General features: G+C 36.9%; 1 protein-coding gene across 1 annotated transcript in view; it reads right to left on the bottom strand.

Annotated features, from left to right (window-relative positions):
• Positions 1–705: 705 nt before the first annotated feature.
• Positions 706–25,387, bottom strand: part of LOC114099850 (steroid transmembrane transporter SLC22A24-like) — a 35,031-nt gene continuing 10,349 nt past the window's right edge. Inside the window, exons 5-9 of the mRNA XM_071616910.1 lie at positions 16,859–16,974; positions 11,550–11,764; positions 9,855–9,963; positions 9,201–9,404; positions 706–766 (exon numbers count right to left, since the gene is read on the bottom strand). Coding sequence (XP_071473011.1) covers positions 706–766; positions 9,201–9,404; positions 9,855–9,963; positions 11,550–11,764; positions 16,859–16,974 — 705 coding nt within the window. The remainder of the gene's footprint in view (positions 767–9,200; positions 9,405–9,854; positions 9,964–11,549; positions 11,765–16,858; positions 16,975–25,387) is intronic.

Here is a 25,387-nt window from a genome sequence, read left to right as displayed (position 1 = left end):
CATTAACTATAGTCACTATGTTGCTTAATAGATCTCTTTTACTTACTTATCTTACCTAATTGTAACTTTGTATCCTTTGATTATCCTCCATTCACTTCCCCTACCCTAGTGCCCTAGTCTTTAGAGATCACCATCCTACTGTATTTTGAGATCAACATTTTCAGGTTTCACATATGAGTGACTTATATATTATTTATCATTCTATGTGTGTACTTCCCTTAATATAATGTCCTTCCCATCCATTTTGTTATTGCAAATGTCAGAATGTTCTTCATTTATGTGGTTGAGTAGTGTTCCATTTCATGTAATATAATACACTTTCTTTAATTATTCGTCCTTTGAAGGACTCTGAGGTGTGCTACAATAAACATGGAGTGCAGGTATATCTTTGGCATAAAAACTCTATCTCTTTTGGATATATATCAAGTAATGGGATTGCTGGGTCATAGAAACAAGGCTTCTTTTTCTATTATTAATTTCAAGATAAACTCCAAACTTGTTTTGCAATGTCTTCCTTCAAACCAACAATTGTTTGGTGAAATTACATAAACTCATTATTAATTTTGAAAAATTATTGTATATTTAGTGATTTTATGTGGAATCCATTTGTCCACTATATTTATGACTAGTTTTATAGGCATATGGAACAATCTTGACTTTTTCTCCCTTATTTTGTTCTTCTTTGGATCAACTCTTGGGAAGTCGTTAAAACTGTGTTACTTTTGTGGAAGTATCTTCCTGCTTTACTTTTCTTGAATATTTTGTGCTGGGAAGAAGAAATTAAAAAAATAAGCAAAGATGTAGAATAAGTGCACATACTCTGCATGCTAGATGATAAACATTGTAACAAGTTCTACTTGATATCATTCTAATCCAACACTCCCTAGACACCATTGTGCTGGGAAAGGTCTTGATATCTGAGAATGCCTGGGAAGACAGTGTTGAGTATTGCTATTCTTACCCTTGTTGCATTAGACATTTGGTCAATGACATTTTCGGGGGAAAAAAATCAAATGAAAATTAAAAAATTCTAAGGGCATTTTCTCATTTTTCTTCATTTCAAATTCTATCATCCCATTTCTTAAATTTCTCTCTCTCAAAATTTCCACTATACATGGCATTAAATTGGATTAAATCTTATAGGATCCACTTCCTTTAGATATATAGTAAGTAAGATTTTTCTGTTTTAGTCCCACAATACTTCCTGACTGAATCAGTAATCAAGATTGTATCTTTTTTTATTGGTTGTTCAAAACATTACAAAACTCTTGACATATCATATTTCATACATTAGATTCAAGTGGGTTATGAAGTTTGTATCTTTGATGCAAGTTTATTTCCTCCCAATAATATAACAAGCACTCATGGGACTGATGCCTGATAATACCACAAGTATAAGAATTAAGTATTTGAGTGTTAATATATTTATGAGAAAAAGCCGGGAGTATGCTTCCCATAAGAGTGGAGAGTGTGTGCCCTTCACAGTAGGACTAATTTGACCTTTTTTGCCTAAAGGACTGGTGCAAGATGGTCTGTGTGATCTAGCCTCAAGAGGAGTGATACAGCTTTGTGGGTAGAGGAGAGCTGCTCCTGAATAAAAGATATGGGTCAAACAGAAGTAGTTAAGATCTGAGCCTATGTGAAGGACAGATGGCTGCAAATGGTCATTAGCTTCCTCATCACAGAGCTATAGAACATAGCCACTTCCTACTCAGGTGACTGCCACAGTCTGGCTGGGCACAAATGCCGCAGTCTGGCTGGGCACACAATCACGAGCCACCACACAGCTTATAGATTCAAACAGCAACTCTTTATTCCCGAACTCACACCAGCCGTCTACAAACACGTTCTGGGGAAATCCACGTTTTCTGCCCAAATCCACATTCTCTCCCAAATCCCCCTCCACTGGGCTTCTATCTCCAAAATATACTGTCTGAATCCCGTGAGAACTCAAGGGGAACTCAGGCAGCAGGATACGCCCTATTCCCGGGAGGAATAATCTTAAACCTTAAGCCTGGAACCTAAACTGGGAATGCCCTAAACACGATTATCTTAAAACCGGGAACACCCTAATCTGCCTTGGTCCTTGAGCAAGGTCACCTACATTCAATGTCGCTGCAACATGTCAGCAACATGGGGTACGCTGGCAAGGAAATTGTCATACCTACTTGGCTAATGGCTCCCAGCATCTCCCCCCTTCTGATTAATTAAACAACAAGCAATGTGGCTTAAGGACCGTGCCTGGTAGGTTGTCCAATTCAACATATGGTTCTTACCCGTCATCGGAAAACTGACCTTTAGGCGTCAGCCTCCTGTCTTAGGTTGATACCACTGCAATTGAATCATACCCGTCACTGACTACCGGTCCAGCATACAGCCATACTTGTGGATAGGTCTATGCACCAGTTGGGGGGTGAGGTTTTTTGCCTCACCTCTGTTGGCCCCCAAATTTGGCCTTGGTGCCAGTGGGGGAGTGAGGTTAATGTGGCTTATGGACCGTGCCTGGTAGGTTGTCCAATTCAACATATGGTTCTTACCCGTCATCGGAAAACTGACCTTTAGGCGTCAGCCTCCTGTCTTAGGTTGATACCACTGCAATTGGATCATACCCGTCACTGACTACAGGTCCAGCATAAGCCATTGGCCCCCAAATTTTAGACCATCACTAGCAGAAGGGAGGAGGATACAGAAATGCCATGACACCAAGCCAATTGATGGCTCCTTGGGAAAAAATTGCATCACTGGTGACACCATCAGCAAAGATATGTCAGCACTACCACAATTAACATGGGGTGCGCTGGCAAGGAAATAAAAATTGCATCACTAGTGACACCATCAGCAAAGATATGCCAGCATTACCACAATTCGCTGTACCAAACGATAGTTACATAGTCCAGGCAAGTTCTGCAAGCAGTTCAAAGCAGAGGAATCTATCAATATGTCCATTTCCTCCCAAAATCCGTTTCCTCCCAAAGTAAGTTGACTCTTTGATTGAGCATTACTTGTTGAGTTCTTCACCGGCACTGGGATGGAAATAGGAATTCTGGCAATGATGCTAAAAAGACATTATCCTGAAAAGAATTATTAAATATAATGAAAAGGAAAGGTGAAAGTAAACAAACAGATCTGTTAACCTACTTTAAAAACAATCCTTAACAGCCTTTTACCTAATTTAAACTAGTAAACAAACAGATCTGTTAACCACCTTTAAAAACAATCCTTAACAGCTGTTTACCTAATTTAAATTAAACCATTTAAATCACGTGAATAAAAATAATAATAATTCGGATCCATTTTTTCATGAGCGCTCCTCATATAAGAAATATGGACATACGCACATACAGACATACAACACAAAACACAAGAGTGTACACAAACGTACAACACATAAGAAAATAGTAAAGGCCTTGTAGCTTTACCTAGGTGAAATCTCCATTGCAATGTTTAAAAACTCCACAGTCAAAAAATAAAACTGATCAGAAAAACATTAACCTAGGTTAGTATGAGCTCAAAAAATAAAAATAGAACCTTATGATGTGGAAAAATGCAATAATAAAATAGCTATTGAAAAAAGCATCCTGGTTAATCACTGTCGCAGATGTAAGAATGGCCAAGCTGGAGTTCTGGATATCAGCTGTTATGGATTTGAGTCAAATCATCTTCTTTTCAATCTGTAGAGACTGTTTTAGTTAATCTTTCTGGAATCCAAATGGGCTGCTGTTCTCCCTGTGGAAAAACACAAACAGACCCCCGACTCCAGACAATCACTGGGTCAGGACCTTTCCATTGTCCTGTTAGAATATCTTTCCAAAGTACTTTAGGCTTATGTACATTTTTTGGATACATATGCCTTTCCGCAGCACTAAGTCCTGATGAATCCAAATTTAAAAAGTTTAGAGTAAAAAGGGTTATTTTAAGTTTATCTTTGGGGGATATATACCCCTTTCCAATTCCCTCTTTTTGCTTTAATAAGTATGTTTTAATAGTTTGATGAGCTCTTTCAACTATGCCTTGTCCCTGTGGATTGTATGGGATTCCTGTTATATGAGTAATACCAAATGATGAGCAAAATTGTTTAAAAGAGGTAGAGGTATAGCCAGGACCATTATCGGTTTTTAACTGTTTAGGAACGCCCACAGTGGCAAAATTTTGTAAGCAATGAGCTATAACATCTTTAGTTTTTTCTCCGGCATGAAGGGAGCCCATCAAAAATCCGGAAGAAGTATCAACTGTAACATGTAAATATTTTAATTTTCCAAATTCTGGCAAGTGTGTGACGTCCATCTGCCAAATATGGTTAGGTATCAGTCCTCTAGGATTGACTCCAAGATTAACTTGTGGTAAAAATGTCACACAATTTTGACATTGTTTTATTATATGTCTGGCTTGTTCCTTAGTTATTTTAAAACGCTTTTGTAAAGTATTACCATTAACATGAAACCTTTTATGAAAATTTGTAGCTTCTTCAAATGTAGAGAAAATATGTATGTCATGTGTAGTTTTATCTGCTAAATCATTGCCTAAACTAAGGGCTCCAGGCAATCCTGTATGTGCCCTAATATGTCCTATGAAGAATGGATCTTTTCTGTCCCAGATTAGACTTTGTATAGTGGAAAACAAAGAGAAAACAGTAGAAGAAGGGGAAATCCTACCAGCATCTTCAAGAGATACTATAGCATTAACTACATACTGACTATCAGAAAATAAATTAAATACAGAATCTTTAAACATCAAAAAAGCTTGTAAAACTGCATTAAGCTCTACCTTTTGAGCTGATTGTTTGGGTACTAAAAATGTAAAAGATTGATCAGGGGTAACTACTGCTGCTGTACCATTATTTGACCCATCAGTAAAAATATTTGGAGCATTCATGATAGGTGTTTTTCTTGTCATTTTAGGAAAAACTACAGGATGTTTAGACCAAAAAGACAACAAAGGATTAGATGGTAAATGATTATCAAATGTAACATTAGATTTACACATGATTATTGCCCAAGTATTTAACTCATTAGCTAACTCATCAATTTGATCCATAGTATATGGAGTAATAATTTTATTGGGAGAAATTCCAAACACTCCCTTCGCTGCTTTTATTCCTTTGAGTATTAATTGTCCTACAGCCTCAGGATACCTAGTAAGAATAGTGTTAGGAGAATAAGATAAATGTATCCATAATAATGGACCTTCTTGCCAAAATACTCCTGTAGGAATATTTTTTGTTGGTAGTACAATAAATAATAAAGGCAAACTTATATCAATTCTATCCAAATGCATATTTTCCATATATGTTTCAATAATTTTTAATGCCTTTCTTGCTTTAGGAGTTAACATGCGGGGTGAATTTGGATCTGATGGACCTTTTAGAATATCAAATAAAGGTCCCAACTCTCCTGTTGGTATACCTAGATAAGGCCTTATCCAATTTATGTCTCCCAATAACTTTTGAAAGTCGTTAAGTGATTTGAGTTGATCTACTCGTATTTGAATTTTTGGTGGACGGACCATGGTTGAGGATAATAGAACTCCTAAATAATTAATTGGAAAATTTAATTGTACTTTATCTATTGCTATCTCTAGATTATAATTTTTTAATAAGTTTGTAAGTGTGGCATAACATTCCAGCAATATGTTTTTATCTTTATGTGCCAATAATACATCATCCATATAGTGAAATATTTGTAGTTCAGGATTTTGATTTCTAAGTGGCTGGATTGCTTTGTTAACATACATTTGACACATAGTTGGACTGTTAGCCATCCCTTGAGGGAGTACTTTCCATTCATATCTCTGATCAGGACCTTCATGATTTAATGCAGGGATAGTAAATGCAAAACGTGGACTATCCTCGGGATGAATTGGAATTGAAAAAAAACAATCTTTAATATCTATAGCTAAAACATGCCAGGTTTTTGGCAAAGCAGACAATTGAGGAATCCCTGATTGAGCAGGTCCCATAATAACCATCTCATTATTAATGGCTCTTAAATCTTGCAATAATCTCCATTTACCAGATTTCTTTTTGATGACAAAAATGGGAGTATTATGGGGAGATATGGAAGGTTGTATATGTCCTTCCGCTAATTGTTGTTTGACCAGATCATGGGCTACTTGTGTCTTTTCTTTAGTCAGGGGCCACTGAGGAACCCACACTGGTCTTTCTGATTTCCAAGTAATTTTGATTGTCTCAGTGGCCCTTTCTGAAAATCCAACCCATGTCTGTCTGTTCCTTGATCTATTTGTACTGGTGCTGCTATACCTTGCCCTTGTTTTCCTAATCTTTTTTCTTTCCTAAAGCCTTGTCTAGCCCTAGTAGTGGGCGCATTAGGATTGATGTTATTTGTTAACGTCAAACCTAATTGATCTAGGACATCTCGTCCCCATAAATTTATAGGAAGATGATCCAATACATAGGGCTGTATAGTTCCTTCACATCCTTCAGGATCCTTCCAATCTAATATCATAGAACTTCTATGGGGATTAGTCGCCACTCCTAGGCCTCGAAGCGTTTGAGTGGCTTGTTGTAATAGCCAATGTTTTGGCCATTCTTGACGACATATGATGCTAAGGTCAGCTCCTGTGTCCAGTAGCCCATTAAACTCATGACCTTGAATATTTAGTTTTAGCATTGGGCGAGAATCTAAATTTAAAGACAACATAGCCCAATCTACACCTGTGGAGCCTAATCCCCTGGAACCTCTTTCTACACTATGACTAGGAAATTTATTATGTAGGCTGGGTATTATTAACAACTGTGCTATTATATCTCCAGGTGAAATTACTGATATACCTCTTGGAGAACTAGCTATAATTTTTATTTCACCTACATAATTGGGATCAATTACCCCAGGACTTATCATAAGTCCTTTTAATGTAGATGAACTACGTCCCAATAATAAGCCTACTGTTCCTTGGGGAAGAGGTCCTTTTACTCCTGTGGGAATGATTTGAACTCCCATCTCTGGAGTTAATACTGCTCTGGCAGAGGCGCAGATGTCCAACCCTGCGCTCCCTCGGGTTTGTCTGATGAGGGATTTAATGGACAATGTGTCCTGGGCACTAGACTAATGGTGTTGCTGGGTTCCTCCACTGCCCCGTATATTTGTGGTTGTGGGCCCCGGAGCATTGGGCCCCCCTGTCCGTTTTTTGGCAATGAAGCCTGATGCCTTTCTCCACGATATCTTGGATAAATACCTGGTCTTTGTCCGTTTTTTGATAAGGGAGTACCTTCTATGGTGGTTTGAGAACGGCATTCATTAGCCTAATGTCTCCCTCTATGGCATCGTGGGCAAATACCCGGTATTCTATTCCTTTGATACCTACTTTTGTTAAACCCTCCTCCTATGGGGCAATTCCTTTTAAAATGTCCTGTTTGTTCACAATCATAGCATGTTTTTGGCCTGGCATCTAAAGCCTGTTGTACTGCAGCTGCCAAGACTTGCCCTTGTTCATTAATATCTCTACATAATTTAATATATGTGTTTAAATATTCATGTCTCCATGGTCTAATAACCTCTCTGCAGCAACGATTTGCTTGGTCATAAGCCAGTTGTTTTATTAATGGCATTGCTTGTTCTGTATCCCCAAAAATTTTGGCAGCAGTTAGAATTAGCCTATCTACAAAGTCAGCGTAAGGTTCATTAGCTCTCTGTATTACCTTAGATAGCTGACCTTGTAAATCTCCATGTCCTTGTAAAGTCTTCCATGCCCTAACTGCATCTGCAGCAATTTGTGCATATATAGCAGGATCATATTCAATTTGTTGCTGTTGACCCTCATAAGGTCCTTTTCCTAACAACATATCTAGATTTCTTTGAGGGTAACCGGCTGCTGCATTTCGCCTAGCTGTCTCCGTGCAAAATTCCTCATTGGCAACCTTCCATAACAAATATTGTCCTCCATTTAGTACAGATTTACACATGCTAGCCCAATCTGCTGGCGTCATGTCCAAGTTAGTAATGGACTCAACCATGCTTACCGTGAAGGGAGCTTGGGGACCATAGGTTGTTACAGCCTCCTTTAACTGCTTCACTGTTTTAAAATCTAATGCACAGTGAATTCGCTGCCCTCCTGCCTGTTCAAGTACAGGGCATGCTAATCTTTGAGGTCCTGTCTCAGGATCCCATTTATCAACTACGGGGTTTGAGGGCCACTTAGCTGTCTCCATCGGTGGGGCTGTTGGTTGAATTAAGCCCTCTTGTGATAAAACGGAGTTACTAACAGCCTCCTGTTGTGGCCTTTTTCCTAACAACCCCTTTTCCTTTAAATTTTCTTCCTCTGTCTGACTAGCTCGAGAGACCTTCTCTTTTGCTTGATCTAAAATGTCTTTCTCCATGGTCTGAACCTCTAACAATTTACTTGACATCTTTTCGGTTTGTTTTTTACTTATTTCTAATCTACTATAAAGATAACGCAACCCAATAAGATAGCACAAAACAAAGCCGAAACTGAATGAAACAAAAACGGAATAAAAAATCATTGTATCAATTTTCTCTTCCTCAGGGCCGACAAACTTCAAACCTTTAGTCAACCATTTTTTCCAGTTTGCCTGAGAAATTTCTAGGGATAGGCAGCTTGAAACAAAAACAAGATAAATCAAAACAATAACACATTGTTTTTTGAATTGGTCACCCATTCTTTCGCTCTTCCTCAGGGGCGAGCAATTTCACTTACCTCCAAGCTTCAGAAGTTCCCCGTACGAGCCACCAAATGCCACAGTCTGGCTGGGCACAAATGCCGCAGTCTGGCTGGGCACACAATCACGAGCCACCACACAGCTTGTAGATTCAAACAGCAACTCTTTATTCCCGAACTCACACCAGCCGTCTACAAACACGTTCTGGGGAAATCCACGTTTTCTGCCCAAATCCACGTTCTCTCCCAAATCCCCCTCCACTGGGCTTCTATCTCCAAAATATACTGTCTGAATCCCGTGAGAACTCAAGGGGAACTCAGGCAGCAGGATACGCCCTATTCCCAGGAGGAATAATCTTAAACCTTAAACCTGGAACCTAAACTGGGAACGCCCTAAACACGATTATCTTAAAACCGGGAACACCCTAATCTGCCTTGGTCCTTGAGCAAGGTCACCTACATTCAATGTCGCTGCAACATGTCAGCAACATGGGGTACGCTGGCAAGGAAATTGTCATACCTACTTGGCTAATGGCTCCCAGCAGGTGACGACCAGGGCAGCTGCTTACTTATTTTCCACATCCTGGAGGGTGTTAACAAGAGGCTGATTCCTGGTTTCTGGAAGGGGCAAGATAACAAGGCCAGCAAGGAGGGTGATGACTCCATAGATGATCCAGGGCAGACGGAGAGAATACCCCAGTAAGGTCATCAGGAGAGGAGCCAGCATTGCCCCTATTCTGTGGAATACTGTAGTGATGCCTCCCAGTGTTGACCTTAGGATGAAAATAACAACACAAAGAAAATCTGGTACAAATCTGTATATATTTATATTTGTCAACTCCATTTCATTTTGGGAGACAATACAGCAGAGTTATTTAACACATGGGCTTTGAATCAGCTTTTAATTGTGACATTGGCCTCTACTGATTTCTAATTAATCATTTTCATCATTATTAAAATTAGAATATCCAAAGCACCAATTCTGTAGTGCGGCTCTTAAGATTAAGTGAAAATCTGCAGTAAAGGACTTGGCACATTGCCAGGCATAAAGTCTGTTTTAAATAATTGTGGATTATTAGTTTGCTTTTAAAATTTGTTTTACAAGTTGGAGGGCATAAAGGAATGAACACCTAAACAGTCTCAGTTTTCTCCCTACAGTAAGTGTCAATCAGTTCAGAAAGTCCTGTTTGGAAAGCAGACAGAAGGTCGTTTAGCTCTTGTACCTGAATACAGTGTGGAGGAGCTCAATTTGGTGGAGAGCAGAACCAGTGCTGGCAGCAGAAACAGCTCCAATTCCCAAAGTTGCTAAAACCACACGCAGAGTCTGCATTTCTGGAGAGAAGAGATCAGGGAGAATAAAAAAATCTTGGCTGAAGAAATCTGTCTATCCCTAACTAATTGTGGGGTGATTCTGTTGTAGGGTTTGCAGGTGAGAAACAAATGACAGACAAAATTCAACCCCTCAGAGATGATGGAGAGGTTGATGAGCTGCTGAATGCCAGGCTGAAACACTGAACCAAAGGATCTAAATCTCTTGCTTCAATTTTCTCTGCACATTTGAGTATTGCTCATAATGATGGGAATAGAGAAATCAGGAAATATTAGTTTATTAACTCTATCAATTTTTTCATGGCATTTTCTGGAGGGCCTAGAACTATATCTGAACAAAAAAAATGAGGATTTTATGACCCATGTCTTGAACGGCTTAGAACTAAGAATATGGGAACAATGTGTGATGTGGGACAGGTCCTCCTCCACATAGTGACAAAGGGATTGGACAATGTGTAGAGAGGCAAGTTGTAGATAATAATTCAGAATTTAAAGCCTAGCATTAGGAATCCTATTCAGACATGAATAATGTCATACTGGGAATTAATCACATATTTTGAATTACTGAATTCAGAAAGGTTAAACAGATTATTTTAAATTCATAATCAAAATAGGACTTTAAAAGAATATAGATTGTTCTCCTTTAAGTCAGGAAACTTCTGTTGGGGAGAAGAATGGAGACTTCCAGTCTGAAATCCTACAAAATATGTTCCTGCTCTGGGAACATGGTGGAGCATGGTGAGCACTGAAATTCCCACAATCATTAATGAGATCATTTGGGTAATTTAGTAAAATAGGTTGGGTTAAATTCTTAATCTATTTCTAGTGTTTTTCCTAGTGCACTATTGCTATACATAATAGTGGGGTTCATTTTGATACATTCATAAGTGCATATGACATAATTTGTTCCATTTCAACCCCTAGTACTTCCCCTTTCACTCTCCTCCTCCATCTCCCTGATCCCCTTCCTCTATTCTACTGGTCTTCCTTTTATTTGTATATTGTTTTTAGTTGGTACATTATAATACATTATAATCATTCGTAAAAGTAGAAATTATCATTCATTTCTTCTCTAAGTACAAATTATGAAACAGATTAGAAGACATATTAAGATTAAATTATCCCCTTACTCCGGCTGTGCTCTTGCTTTCTGCCTGAAGACAAGGTATTTTTATGTCACTGAATTCAAGAAGCCTTCCCTTAAAATGTATTGAGTTAGGGAGGCCTTAAAAATCAGGAAGAGTCCCAGGGATAGTATCACATGCCCACTTGGAGATGCAATTACAAGGCCAGAGGCACATGATTAGCTCCTCTTCTAAAGACCCTGTTTGTACCACTGAAACTGCTGTTCAGGTTCATCTTGGATGTGGTCAGGGCAGCTTTATGTCTGAACCATACCTTAAGGACATAGGCACAGTTGGAGCCTAAGTCCTGCCAAGAGCTTGCCATAATCCATTTCAAATCTTCATATTAACTGCGAAGAATCCTTGGCTTTTAATGACATTCTTGTGCATCAGGCAGGTAAGATAATTTAATTCCTAAGGAATGAGGAAAACAACTTTCTTTCCCCAAACCTTGGTCTCTCTCACCTTGGGGCAAAAATGTGTTGACTAGAATGGAAACTCCAGCCAGGAATGAGAAAAATATCTGGTTTGTCCGACGACCCATGTAATTCAGAGTCCAAAGGGAAAGAAAGCTGGCTGTGAGCGTGATGGCTCCAAAGAGAACCTGGAACAGGAAGATATTGCTTCCCAGGTGCTGCAGGTTGAGTACGAGGCCATAAAAGGATACAGCACTTGGAAATCTGAAGTGAAAGGAGAAGAGACATCTAATAACATTTAGAGCCTAAGGAACATTCCCTAAGATTTTGAAGGAGACTCCTACATGATGATTATATTGGCCCAAGATGGCATGTGGTCAATGATAATTATGGAATGGAATAATATAAAAAATGTTTTAAGGCAGTGATCTTAAATTACCATAAAATTACCATGGGCTCTTTATTGCTATAATTTTTACTGAGCCACTAAAGAATATATAGCAGATACATACATTTTCCAGTAAAATTTAAAGTTTTAACTGCATAACCCTATGCATAAGAAGGTAATTTGAAATCTGAGCACATTGTTCAATTGGAAGGCATAAAGGAATGAACACAAATAGAGTTAGACACTGGAAATTAGGGAAGTTTATTCTTTGCAACAGTGAGTCTCTCTTCTTTGATCCTTGGTGTGGAGTTCTTTTTCATCTTAATACTGGTAAGTAAGGGTGCAGAGAACTAGGGAGAAGAGTTTGATATGTGTTTCCTGGTTTTAAGAGTGTAATGACCTAGTCAGATGAAGTTGTGCCATAACATATCTATTCATTTTTATATCTGATAAGATAAGCACTAAAGTAAGAAATAGGTGTCAACTATGATTTCCACAATACTAATAACTGTAACAATATGAATGGTTGGGGGCATAAATTATATAAGATAGTTTTAAAAGATTAGGAAAAAATCAGTCCATTAAGAGAAAAAAAATGGGAAAAAAGGAAAAGAAAGATTAAAATATTTTAAAGGAGAGAAATAAAGCATAAGAAATGTATAAATTGAATCCCAAAAAGAAGGAGAAAATTTTTTTAAATAAAATAAAGTGGAAAGAGTTAGGGACAGAGAGGAAGACACAGCACAGGGGATGGAGAGCACAGAAGAATTTTAGTATTAGAGGGAGAATATAAGAGAGAGAGTAGCAATAGCAAAAAATAACTCACTAACCCTAAAAAACAAAATCATAAAATAAAAATCTGATAAAATATGAAAAAAGTAAGATTTATATACATACATCCATTCATACACACATATGCATACATATAAACAAAACTGCAAATACAATTGGAAGAACAAAAAAAAATAAAGAGTTGCTGTTTGAATCTACAAGCTGTGTGGTGGCTCGTGATTGTGTGCCCAGCCAGACTGCGGCATTTGTGCCCAGCCAGACTGCGGCATTTGGCGTCCCGTGCGGGGAACTTCTGAAGCTTAGAGGTAAGTGAAATTGCTTGCCCCTGAGGGAAGGCGAGAGTATGGGTGATCAATTCAAAAAACAATGTGTTCCTGTTTTGATTTATTTTGTTTTTATTTCAAGATGCCTGTTCCTAGAACTTTCTCAGGCAAACTGGGGAAAATGGTTGACTCAAGGTTTGAAGTTGTTCGCCTCCGAGCAAGAGAAATTGTTAGAGGAAGGAGGCACCCCAGTAAGACCAAGAACAATTTGGGCATATGTTGATACAATACAAAAATGTAGCCCATGGCTTTTTAAAGATGAGTTATTAAGAATATCAATGGGACCATCATGGTATCCTGTAGAAGGATTTTTCTTCAACAAGAAAAAGATGGCTAGTTCTGTTTACTACATTTGTCTAAGATCTTGGTTTTTACAGACATCTGATTAATTTACAAAGCTACAGTGTTAAAATATCAACCACTAAATATAAGATCAAGTACTCTTTACTTATTAAGTTCCATAAGGTAATATATTTAAACATTATGTGTGTTTTCATAAATTGGTAAATGGAAAAAGGTTTAATATTGCTTTGGTCTGTGTCTTTGCTGAAACAAGGTTACTAAGAGTTCAGATTCTATCGTGTAATTTATATACAAAGAGTAGAAAAATTTTCAGTTGGGTTTCAATTATAGTATTATAGTATCATAAAAAACATGAAAGTCTTTCATCTTATTAAAGTGGAGTAATTTGTCTAAATCAGAAATTTTATAAGAGTTGTTTCAAAATGTGAATTTATAAAAAGGGTTAACGGTTAAAAAAGAGATAGAAAAAGATTCAAGATGTGGAAATATATTTTAATATAAAAGGTTAAAGGAAAAAGAAATGTTTCTAGATGAGATAATCTCTGTGTGGTAAAGTAAAAAGTTGTAAATGCCATTTAAAAAGATTTTGAGGAAACTAGACTTACTTTAAAAGCTTGAGAAAGAAAGAAAGAAGAAAAAGGTATTTGTACATGGCAGATTGAGACAAAGCTTCTCAATGGAGTTTAAAAAAAAAAAGCCTTTGGTTGAAGGGCAGCCATGTAAACTAACATTGAAGCGATTTAAACAAAATCTAAGCCTCGTTTAAAAGAGTGAAGTTGTAGGTGGTGAAAAAGTACATTTAAAAGTACAGTATAGATGATAATTAAAAGGTTAAATTGAAGGTGGTCGAGATACCTTCATGGCGGAAAAAAGATTGCTTTATTGCATCATTCGAAGCCTAGTTAATCTTAAAGGCATTACTTAAAAAATGGGAAGATAATAGGATAAAAGATATTTAGATAAAGAAGATTAAAAATTTAAAGTGAAAAACTTTAAAGACAGAAGTATAGAAAGTTAAAAAGAAAAAAGATAAAGAAGATGTAGAAAGATAGAAAAGATGTAGGAAGACAAGAATTTTAAACCCACAAAATAGGAAGAAAAAAAACTAGGAGGAAAAAAAGCAACTAAGGGTGAATGTACTAACCTTAAAGGAAAACTAGAAGATGATCTTTAAGGGGTATATATGCCCCAAAGATAAACTTAAAATAACCCTTTTTACACTAAACTTTTTAAATTTGGATTCATAAGGACTTAGTGCTGCGGAAAGACATATGTATCCAAAAAATGTACATAAGCCTAAGGTACTTTGGAAAGATATTCTAACAGGACAATGGAAAGGTCCTGACCCAGTGATTGTCTGGAGTCGGGGTTTTGTTTGTGTGTTTCCACAGGGAGAACAGCAGATTTGGATTCCAGAGAGATTAACTAAAACAATTTCTACAGATGGAAAAGAAGATGATTTGACTCAAATCCATAACAGCTGATATCCAGAACTCCAGCTTGGCCATTCTTACATCTGCGACAGTGTCACTAGTGATGCAATTTTTATTTCCTTGCCAGCGCACCCCATGTTAATTGTGGTAGTGCTGACATATCTTTGCTGATGGTGTCACCAGTGATGCAATTTTTCCCAAGGAGCCATCAATTGGCTTGGTGTCGTGGCATTTCTGTATCCTCCTCCCTTCTGCTAGTGATGGTCTAAAATTTGGGGGCCAATGGCTTATGCTGGACCGGTAGTCAGTGACGGGTATGATCCAATTACAGTGGTATCAACCTAAGACAGGAGGCTGACGCCTAAAGGTCAGTTTTCCGATGACGGGTAAGAACCATATGTTGAATTGGACAACCTACCAGGCACGGTCCTTAAGCCACATTGCTTGTTGTTTAATTAATCAGAAGGGGGGAGATGCTGGGAGCCATTAGCCAAGTAGGTATGACAATTTCCTTGCCAGCGTACCCCATGTTGCTGACATGTTGCAGCGACATTGAATGTAGGTGACCTTGCTCAAGGACCAAGGCAGATTAGGGTGTTCCCGGTTTTAAGATAATCGTGTTTAGGGCGTTCCCAGTTTAGGTTCCAGGTTTAAGGTTTAAGATTATTCCTGCTGGGAATAGGGCGTATCCTGCTGCCTGAGTTCCCCTTGAGTTCTCACGGGATTCAGACAGTATATTTTGGAGATAGAAGCCCAGCGGAGGTGGATTTGGGCAGAGAACGTGGATTTGGGCAGAGAACGTGGATTTCCCCAGAACGTGATTGTAGACGGCTGGTGTGAGTAGACGGGAATAAAAAGTTGCTGTTTGAATCTACAAGCTGTGTGGTGGCTCGTGATTGTGTGCCCAGCCAGACTGCGGCATTTGTGCCCAGCCAGACTGCGGCAATTAAGTCTTCCTCCTTTTGTCTCAATTGCTAGACCTAGAACCAAATATGGAGTAGCCTGAATCAAAGCTTATTGAAATGACTTAGGTTTTCTGTTCATTAGTACAAGGTAATATGGAAAGAGAAATACCATCTGTTGGAATATTGTCTAGAAAGACTAGGTCAATGTACGCTTAGGGCAGGGATGATTCAAAGATCTAAATGGAAAGTTCCCACAGTTGGGATCTATCCGTAATTGGAACTTTGTCATATTCTGGAGATATTACTAAAAGAAACCCATAGGGTTAGGTAGATGGTAATCTATTCTGGTTGTTCCAATCCCAGACACTTCTTGATAATTTCACTCATAGGGTAACCAAGTTCCCTGAGTGGAAGTGGCACAGCAGGTCGCAGAACACTCCACCACCCAGGACTATGGCCTTCCAAGACTCAATCCTTGAATGTAATCATGCCTGCCTGTTTGGCTTCCTAAATATCTTTTGCTGATTAAATGAGTCACCAGACTCTATGGGAAAGTAACTTGCACTCCCCTCTTTATCTGAACTGAATTCTCCTGGTTGAAATCTTCTGTATGCCTGTTTCAATGGTATGCATCCTAGCCATATGGTAGATGCCAGCCAGGATGCTGTGCCAATCTTTTCTATTGGTTCCTGTAGCAAAGTGGTTCCCCACATCTAGTGTGACTTCCACGAGTTGGCATCCCACTTTGGCTCTCTTCTCCCAACTTGAGAAACATGGAGCACTTTCAATAACCAACTCCAACTGTAGATCCAGAGTAAACTAAGTTCAGGCTTCCTTTCTATTCTATTGGAGTCTCCATGCCACTTTTTTTCTGCTTTTTCTTTCTTTATCCCCCCTCTGTGGTGATCCAGAGCAGTAGCCACCACTGGCTTGGCACTGAAGTACACTTTCATGTCCTTCATTTGAAATATCAGTATTTCTGGGCCTCTCTGAGTCTCTGACTGTCCAGTATTGAATTTTAGTGAGTTCCCTTAAACATCTACCTCACTGAGACACAGTATTCACTTGATTCAATTCAAAGCCACAGAGAAACTAGAAAGTGAAACCTTTCTCTACTCTACCATATTTGTTCCTCATGGCTAATAATTTTTGAAAGGAGGAATGTGGTTGCATCTTAAACATTTTGAAGTTACTAAACACCAGATGGTACTTACCTGGAAAAGCTCAAGCAGCAGATTCTCATAATCACTTTGGGTGCATGGAACAAGTGAAAAATTGATGGTTTGGTCTGGACTGCATCCAACTCCTTCTGTATGGTGGATTTCACATACTGAAATAACAAAAACAACAGGCACTTATAATATGTCAGTAATGGGCAGGTATAGTGGTAAGTACTAGAGGATGAGATAAGTATGTTTACTATCTTTGAAACCTCTGCCTCATGGGGAATATGGATGTTAAGTGATCTCTCTTGTAGGGAGAGTTACAAAAAATGTGGGGAGAAATGAAAACTATCTAGGAATAAAGCCAGTTTAAAAACTGAGCTTATGAGAGGTAAAAAGCATTAACAAAAACATTTGCACTGTACATCAAAAACAATGAAAAGGTACTTGTGTAAGGGTTTGAAATTTCTTTCCTGTCCACTGGAAATGAGATTTGTTAGAGTTTACCTCTGTAAATCGATGAATTTTATAAAAGCTAGGTCCACTTTATGATTTGGTTCCAAGTAAACTTTTTCTAAATATTATAGTCATGCTGACTCCACTCATGATTGGAGTGTACAGAGTTACAAGAGTGTAAAAAGTAGGGAATCTGTCGATGGAGTATGGTTTGCACCCAGGCCAGATGTTATAGCAGATGAAATTTGGTGAAATTCCAAGTGAAATATAATAGTTGCAAAAACATTTGGTGTCAGGGTTAGAACTTTTAGGCTTGACACTTCTATGTTACTTAATATTTTGGGGAAGTTTGGTCAACAGGTATCTAGGTACAGTTACATAGGAGAAATAACTTCTGGTCTTCTGTTGTACAGCAGAGTGTCTATTGATAATGATAACATATTCTGTATTTCAATAAAAGCTAGAATAAAGAATTTCAAATGTTCTCACTACAAACAATAAATGTTTGAGATGATAGATATGCTTACTCCAAGGTGAACATTACATAATATATCCATGAATCAGAATATCACAAAATATCCCCAAATGTGTAGATTTATTATGCATCAGTTAAAGGTGATAGTAGCCTCTTGTTCTCTTACAGGGGTTATCTAAACATCACTAAATGTCACACATGTAAATATCAAATGTATTCAGCACAAGAGAAGGCACTTAATAATTTTCAAATAGTAATACTTTATTTCTGATAATAAAACTACAGTGAGCTGTGCACAGTGGCACATGCCTGTAATCCCAGCAGCTCAAGAGGCTAAGGCAAGAGAATCGCAAGTTCAATGCCAGCCTGAGCAACTTAGTGAGGCCCTAGTAACTTAGCTAGACCCTGTCTTAAAATAAAATATAAAAAGGGCCTGGGTTGTGGCTCAGTTGTTAAGTGCCCTAAATTTGATCCGTAGGACCAAACAAATCAACTCCCCCAAATGCCCCAAAGCAAACAAACAAACAAAAAAACAAGCAAACAAACAAAAACCAACCCCACACAATCACAACAACAACAAAAAAAAACTATAGTGACTTAGCACAGGATACCACAGACAATTTTTACCCCTGAGCTCTAGGCCATATAAGCACTGGTTCTTATTGCAACTGCTTAATTATGATGCTGTAGCAAAAAACAGTCATTAATAATACACGATCAAGTGGGTTTGGCTACATTCCAATACTATTTCATTTACAAAAACAGGTGTTAGTCTGGACATATTTTGCTAATCTCTGGTTAGTGGATGCTGTTGTATCTTTTTTACTCACATTTCTCATTCACTTCTCCAGCTTCTGGGAGTGTTGATGCTGGTTGTTGTGGCCCCCACTGAGAATTGCCCTTGGATAAACAAAACCTCCTCACCCAATGCCATATCTTTGTCCTTATCCAATAACTGAAAAAATTCAAGCATATCAAAATTATGCTCCTTGCTTCAAGGCAGAGAAGTTTTCGTGGGCAATCCTAGTTCCAGTGTTTATTACAAGATCTCCTGGGTCCTCTATTACAACTGCATTATACTCTGACTTTTATTTCTGCCTAATTCCATTTCTTCTCCTCACAGAAAATGTCCTGAAAGAACACCTCAATAAACTCCTGCACACAAATCTCAGATTTCCCAGTTCCTAGGAAACCAGATTTACAATACTTGTAATTGTCTGGTAGTAGTCAAATAAATTTATGCTATAGTGAGAATCTAGAGCTAGATCATGCAATAAATACAACATAATGGTGTTAGCTGGTTCATACAGTTGTAATTTAGGTATTAAAATTTTCAGTGGTGGTAAACTGGGATGGTTGGTGGTATAACAGAGTGCACCAGTATGCATATGATCCCAAGATTTCAAAAGTTTCAAGAAAAGGAATAATTGTTCACACTTGAGAATTCAATAGCTCTTGTAAAGTGCTATGAATGCATTTAAGAAAGACAATGGAATACTGGTGGTGATTGACTACCAATATAAAGTGGAATGTGAAAACCAGAAGATGTATATAAAGAGCAGTATATAAGGAGACCCTCATCTTCCACAGGTAGAGGGCAGAAAAATATGAAGACCAAGTCCCAGGACTGTTTTAAGAATAATGTCAGGTTTGTATGACATTATATGGTTTCTTTTATGAAAAGACCTGGCCTTAATTGAAAAGCAGTACTCCTGTTGGGATAGTTATACCTGAGCTGAGGCATTTGGTCCTTTTGAATCCCTACATCCCCTAGTACTACTTGGCATGAAAAAAAAAAAACTGACCCTTCTTCCCTGATAAAATCTAGTGTTACTGCCTGGTTTAAAGATAGTGCAGAGGTTTATGTTTGAAAGAAAATGTATAATTTCTCTGCCATGATTTATTACTATTTTCCTCCTACCAGATGACTAAAAGAAAAATATAATCTGTCTGGGAGATGTTTTGTCTACTGAGGAGGAAAAGTGTCTTTATTTTCAAAGTGCTCAAGTAGCAAGCTAAAACCATCAGCTTGAGAGCACACATGGGGAATAATTTTTTAATTTAAAATTTTTTTGGTGCAAATAGCAATCATACAGAATAGTAGGTTTCACTGTGGCATATTCCTACATGCATATAACTTTATAGTTTAATTACTTTTATTTCCAAGTCACACCTTTTTTTCCTCCCTGTGATCCTCTTCTTTACTCTAACAGTCTCCATTCAATTTTCATGAGATTCTCCTTTTTCCCCTTTTTCTCTCCAGCTGCCTCATATGAGAGAAGACATATGACCTTGAATTTATGAGTCTGAATTATTTTACTTAACAAAATGATCTCACATTCCAACTATTTTTTGACAAATGACAAAATTTCATTCTTATTTATGGCTGAATACAACCTTGTTGTGTATAAATATAACAGTGTCTTTAACCATTTATCTGTTGATGAATACATGCTCCATAACTTGGCTCATGACTTGTGTTTCCATAGACATTTGTGTGAATGTATCACTAGAGAATGCTTATATTATTTATTTTGGATAAATACTGAGCTACTCACTCTTATAGCTGGTCATATGATGGTTCTATTTCTAGTTTTGATGAATTTCTATTCTGATTTCCATAGTTGCTGTGCTAATTTACATTCCTACAGTGTATCAGAGTTCCAATGCCCCAGCATCCGCACCAGAATTTATTGTGATTTGTATTCTTAATGACTGCTGTTCTAACTAGAGAGAGATAAAATCTCAATATAGTCTCAATATGCATTTTCTTAGTGGCTAAAGATATTGAACATTTTTTCATGTTTGTTGACCATTTGTACTTTTTCTAAGAAATGCCTTTAATTTATTTGCCCATTTATTGATAGGCAATTTGCTTTTTGGTGTTGAGTTCTTGATATTAATTATCTATCAGAAGAGTAGCTGAGAAAGATTTTCTCACATTCCATAGGCTCTCTTTTCACACTATCATTTCTTTGCTGTGCAGGAACTTTTTAATTTGATGCTATTCCATTCAATGATTTCTGATATTATTTTCTGAGCTATAGAAGTCTTATTAATGAAGTCATTGGCTGCACCCTATATTTTGGAGTGTTGCCTCTATATTTTCTTCTAGCAGTTTGCAAATTTTTTACCTTATTCTTAGGTCTTTTATCCATTTTTGAATTGATTTTTGTGAAGGATGAGATATATCTAGTTTCAGTCTTTTACATATGAACATCCAGTTTTCCCAACACCACTTACTAAAGAAGCTGTCTTTTCTCCAACATGTTTTGGTGTCTTTGTCAAGGATAAAATGAATTAATGGATGGGTTTCTTGCTGGGTCTTCTGTACTATTCCATTGTTATATATATATCTGTTTTTTTCCAGTACGATGCCATTTTTCTTACTACAACTCTGTAGTATAAATCAGATATTGTGATACCTCTGGTGCTATTTTCTTTGTTCAAAATTGTTTTAGCTATTATGGGTCTTCTGTCTTTCCATATGAATTCTAGGACTCCTTATTCTTTTCTAGATCTGTAAAGAGTGTCATTGATATGTTGATGGGTATCTCATTGAATGTGTAGATCATGTTGGGTCATAGGGTGATTTTTATCAATATTAACTCTGCCTATGGGAAAAAAAAAGATTCTAAGATCAAGGGTGGTCAGCTAGGTTTCAGACCAGAAACACTGCACCTGACCCCCCCAAAAAATGTAAGCACAACACTCCGTGTTGGCTTAGGAACAGACTTCCTTATCAAAATTCCTAAAGCACAAGAAGTAAAATTTAAAAATCAACAAATGGGTTGGTACCAAACTAAAAAGCTTATTTATACCAAAGGAAACAATCAAGCGTGTGAAGAGAGAACCTCGAGAATGGGAGAAAATTTTTGCCACCCATGCTTCAGATAGGGCATTAATTTCCAGGTTATAAAATGAACCCAAATGGTCAACAAATTTATTTTTTAAAAATATTCAAAATCCCTAGCAATCAAATAAATGCACATTAAAGCTACACTGGGATTTTATCTCATTTCATTCAGAATGGCAATTATCAAGAATACAAGTAAGAATAAATGTTAGTGAGGATGGGGGGAAAGGGAAACATTCATACATTGCTGGTGGGACTGCAAATTTGTACAACCACTCTGGAAAGCATTATGGAGACTCCTCAAAAAAATTGGAATGGAAACACCAGTTATTCCACTCCTCAGTATATATCCAACGGATTTAAAATCAGCATACTATAGTGATGCAGCCACATCAATGTTTATAGCAGCACAATTTACAATAGCAGAACTATGGAATGAAACTAGATGCCTATCAACAGATGAATGGATAAAGAAATTGTGGCATATATGCTATACCCAGTGGAATATAAATCTGCCATAAAAAGAATGACTTTATGATATTGCCAGAAAATGAATGGATATGGAGATTATCATGTTAAGTAAAATAAGCCAGTCCCAAAAAAACAAAAGGTCATATATTTTCTCTGTTACACGGATGTTAACACAAAATAAAATAGGAAGAGGGGAAGAATAGAAGTTCAGTGGATTAGACAAAGGGGAATGAAGGGATGGGAGGGGAATAGGAATAGGAAAGACAGTGGAATAAATCTGACATTACTTTTCTATGTACATATATGAATACAACACAGTGAATCTCACAATTGTGTACATCCACAAGACTGAGATCCTAATTAGAATAAGATATAAACCATGCTTGTATAAATATACCAAAGTAAATTCTCCTGTCATGCATAACTAAAACAGAACCAATAAAAGAAAAAGAAAAAAGATCAAGATGGTCAGAGTATAAACTTGAATAAAGGGGAAGTTTGTTTTTCATAGGTAAATAATTGTTCACAGCTTTGAACAAGAGCCTAAACAGAATGATAACTACCAATGAAACAGAATCAGTAATAAAAAGTTTTCAAGCAAAGAAAAACCCAGGATCAGATGGACTGTCATCTGAATTCTACCAGAATTTTAAAGAATAACTAATGTTAAGCTCCTCAAATTGTTCCATGAAATAGAAAGGGATGGAACACTTCCAAATTTATCCTATAAAGCCACTATCATTCTCATACTACAACCAGATAAGGACACATCAAGGAAAGAAAACTACAGACCAACTCCCCTGATGAACTAAGATGCAAAATTCTTAATAAAATATTAGCAAATCATATTCAATGATATATTAAGAAGATTGTACATCATGACCAAGTTGATTTTTATGCCAATCTTGCAAGGATACCTTAACATATACAAATCAACACATGTAATTTCCCACATAAATAAAATTAAGGACAAAAATCACATAGTCATCTCAATAGATGCAGAGAAATAATTCAGCAAAATTCAGCATCTATTGTTGACAAAAAAGGAAGAAAATAAGGATAGATGGAACTTACCTCAGTATTGTAAATACTATACATCACAAACCCTATGCCATATCATGAAGAATGAGGAAAAATTGAAAGCTTTTCTTTAAAATCTGAAACAAGACAAGGATTTATACTCCCACAACTTCTATGCAATATATATTAGAAATTCTATTCAGAGAAATTACATGAGAGAAAAAAATAAAAATAAGAAAAAGAAGTAAAATTATCACTGTTTGGAGGTGATACAATCCTAAATTTAGAAGAGCCAAAACTTTCATCAGAAGACTTTAATAACTAATAAACAAATTCAGCACAGTAGCAGGTTATGAAGTCAACATACAAAACAAATAGCTTTACACCAATAACAAACCTGCTGAGAACAAAATGAGGAAAACAATTCAATTCACCATAGCTTCAAAAAGCAAACAACAAACAAACAAACCCCACATACATAAAACGAAATCAAAACCAAAATAAATCCAACCTAGGAATAAATCTCACCAAAGATATGAAAGATCTTTACAATGAAAACTATAGGATATTGAAGAATGAAATTTAAAAAGACACAAGAAAATGGAGACTTCCATGTTCATGGATAGGCAGAATTAATATTCTTGAAATACCCATACTAAAAATAGCACTATATAAATTCAATGAAATCTTTATCAAAATGCCAATGACGCTCTTCACAGAACTGGAAAGAAACAGTCCCTAAATTCATTTGGAATAACAAAAGATCCAGAATAGCCAAAGTAATTCTAAGCCAAAAAAAGGCAATGCTGGGGCATCACAAAGCCTGTCTTCAAATTATACTACAGAGCTATGGTAACAATAGTTGTACTGGCATAAAAACAGACACATGAACCAATGGTACAGAATAGAAGACACAAAGATAAATCAAAACATTTACAGTCATCTAATCCTTTACAAAAGTACCAAAAACATACATTGGAGAAAAGATACCCTTTTTAACCAATGGTGCTGGGAAAACTGGTTATCCAAGTGTAGAAGCATGAAACTAAACCCTTATCTCTCATCCTGCATAAAAGTCAACTAAAAATTGATCAAAAACCTTTGGAATTATACCATAAATTATGCAACTCCTAGAAGAAAACAGGGTCAACACTTCAACATTGTCACTGACTCTCAATAGGACACCCAAAGGTCAGGAGATAATGCCCAGAATTAATAAATGGGATGGCCAAAATTTAAAACACTTCTGCACAGCAAAGAAAATAATAATTAAAATGTGAAATGAATGGGAGAGAATCTTTGTCAGCTACTCTTCTGACACAGAGTTAATTCCCAAAATACATAAATAACTATACACATAATAATAATAATAATAATAATAATAATAATAATAATAACCTAGTTGATAAATAGGCAAATGAACTGAAGAGAGATACTTCTCAAAATATTCAAATGAACAAGTAATTGAAAAATAGTCAACATTTTTTAAAAATTAGGGAAATGCAAATGAAAGGTACACTGAGACGTCATCTCACCCTTGTTACAATGGCAGCCATCAAAAATACAAACAATAACATATGGTGGAGAGGGTGTGGTTGGTGGAACTAAAAATTAGTATAACCATTATGGAAATCAGTATGGAGGTTCATCAAAAGACTAGGAATGGAATCATCACATGCCCCAGCTATACCATTCCTTAGAATTTATCCTGAAGAATTAGTCATCATACTATAGTGATACATGCTTAGCCATATTTATGCCAGCACAATTCACAATAACCAAACAATAGGACCAGACCAACCTAGGTGTCCATCAACAGATGAATGGATAAAGAAAATATGGTCTATATGCACAATGGAGTATCATTTCATCATAAATAAGAATGAAATTGTGTAATTTGTAGGAAAATGGATGAAACTAGAGACAATTATGTAAGATAAAATAAGTCAAACTCAGAGGTTAAGGGTTGTATGTTTTCCCTTATATGTGGAAGCTAAAGAGAAAGAAGGAAAACAAAGGTGGGGGCATACCTCCTAAAAATCAAAGGGAGATCAGTAGATTAGAAGGGAGGGAGTAGGAGGCTAGGAAAAGAGGAAATACTGGGGAATGATATTGACTAAATTACATTGTTATATTTTGTGCCCATATGAGCCTCGCCATTATGTACAACTATAATGCACCAATAAAAATATGGAAAAAAGAAAGGTAGCCCTCATTGATCCCCACCTCTTGGTTTTCATGGTTCTGTCATCCCCTTTTCTTGACTGTGGGTTGCAGATAGTGACTTGTTACCAGTAAACAG

The sequence above is a fragment of the Marmota flaviventris genome, chromosome 9, assembly GCF_047511675.1.
Source record: "Marmota flaviventris isolate mMarFla1 chromosome 9, mMarFla1.hap1, whole genome shotgun sequence".
Taxonomy (NCBI): domain Eukaryota; kingdom Metazoa; phylum Chordata; class Mammalia; order Rodentia; family Sciuridae; genus Marmota; species Marmota flaviventris.
This window is presented reverse-complemented; position numbering and strand designations above follow the sequence as displayed.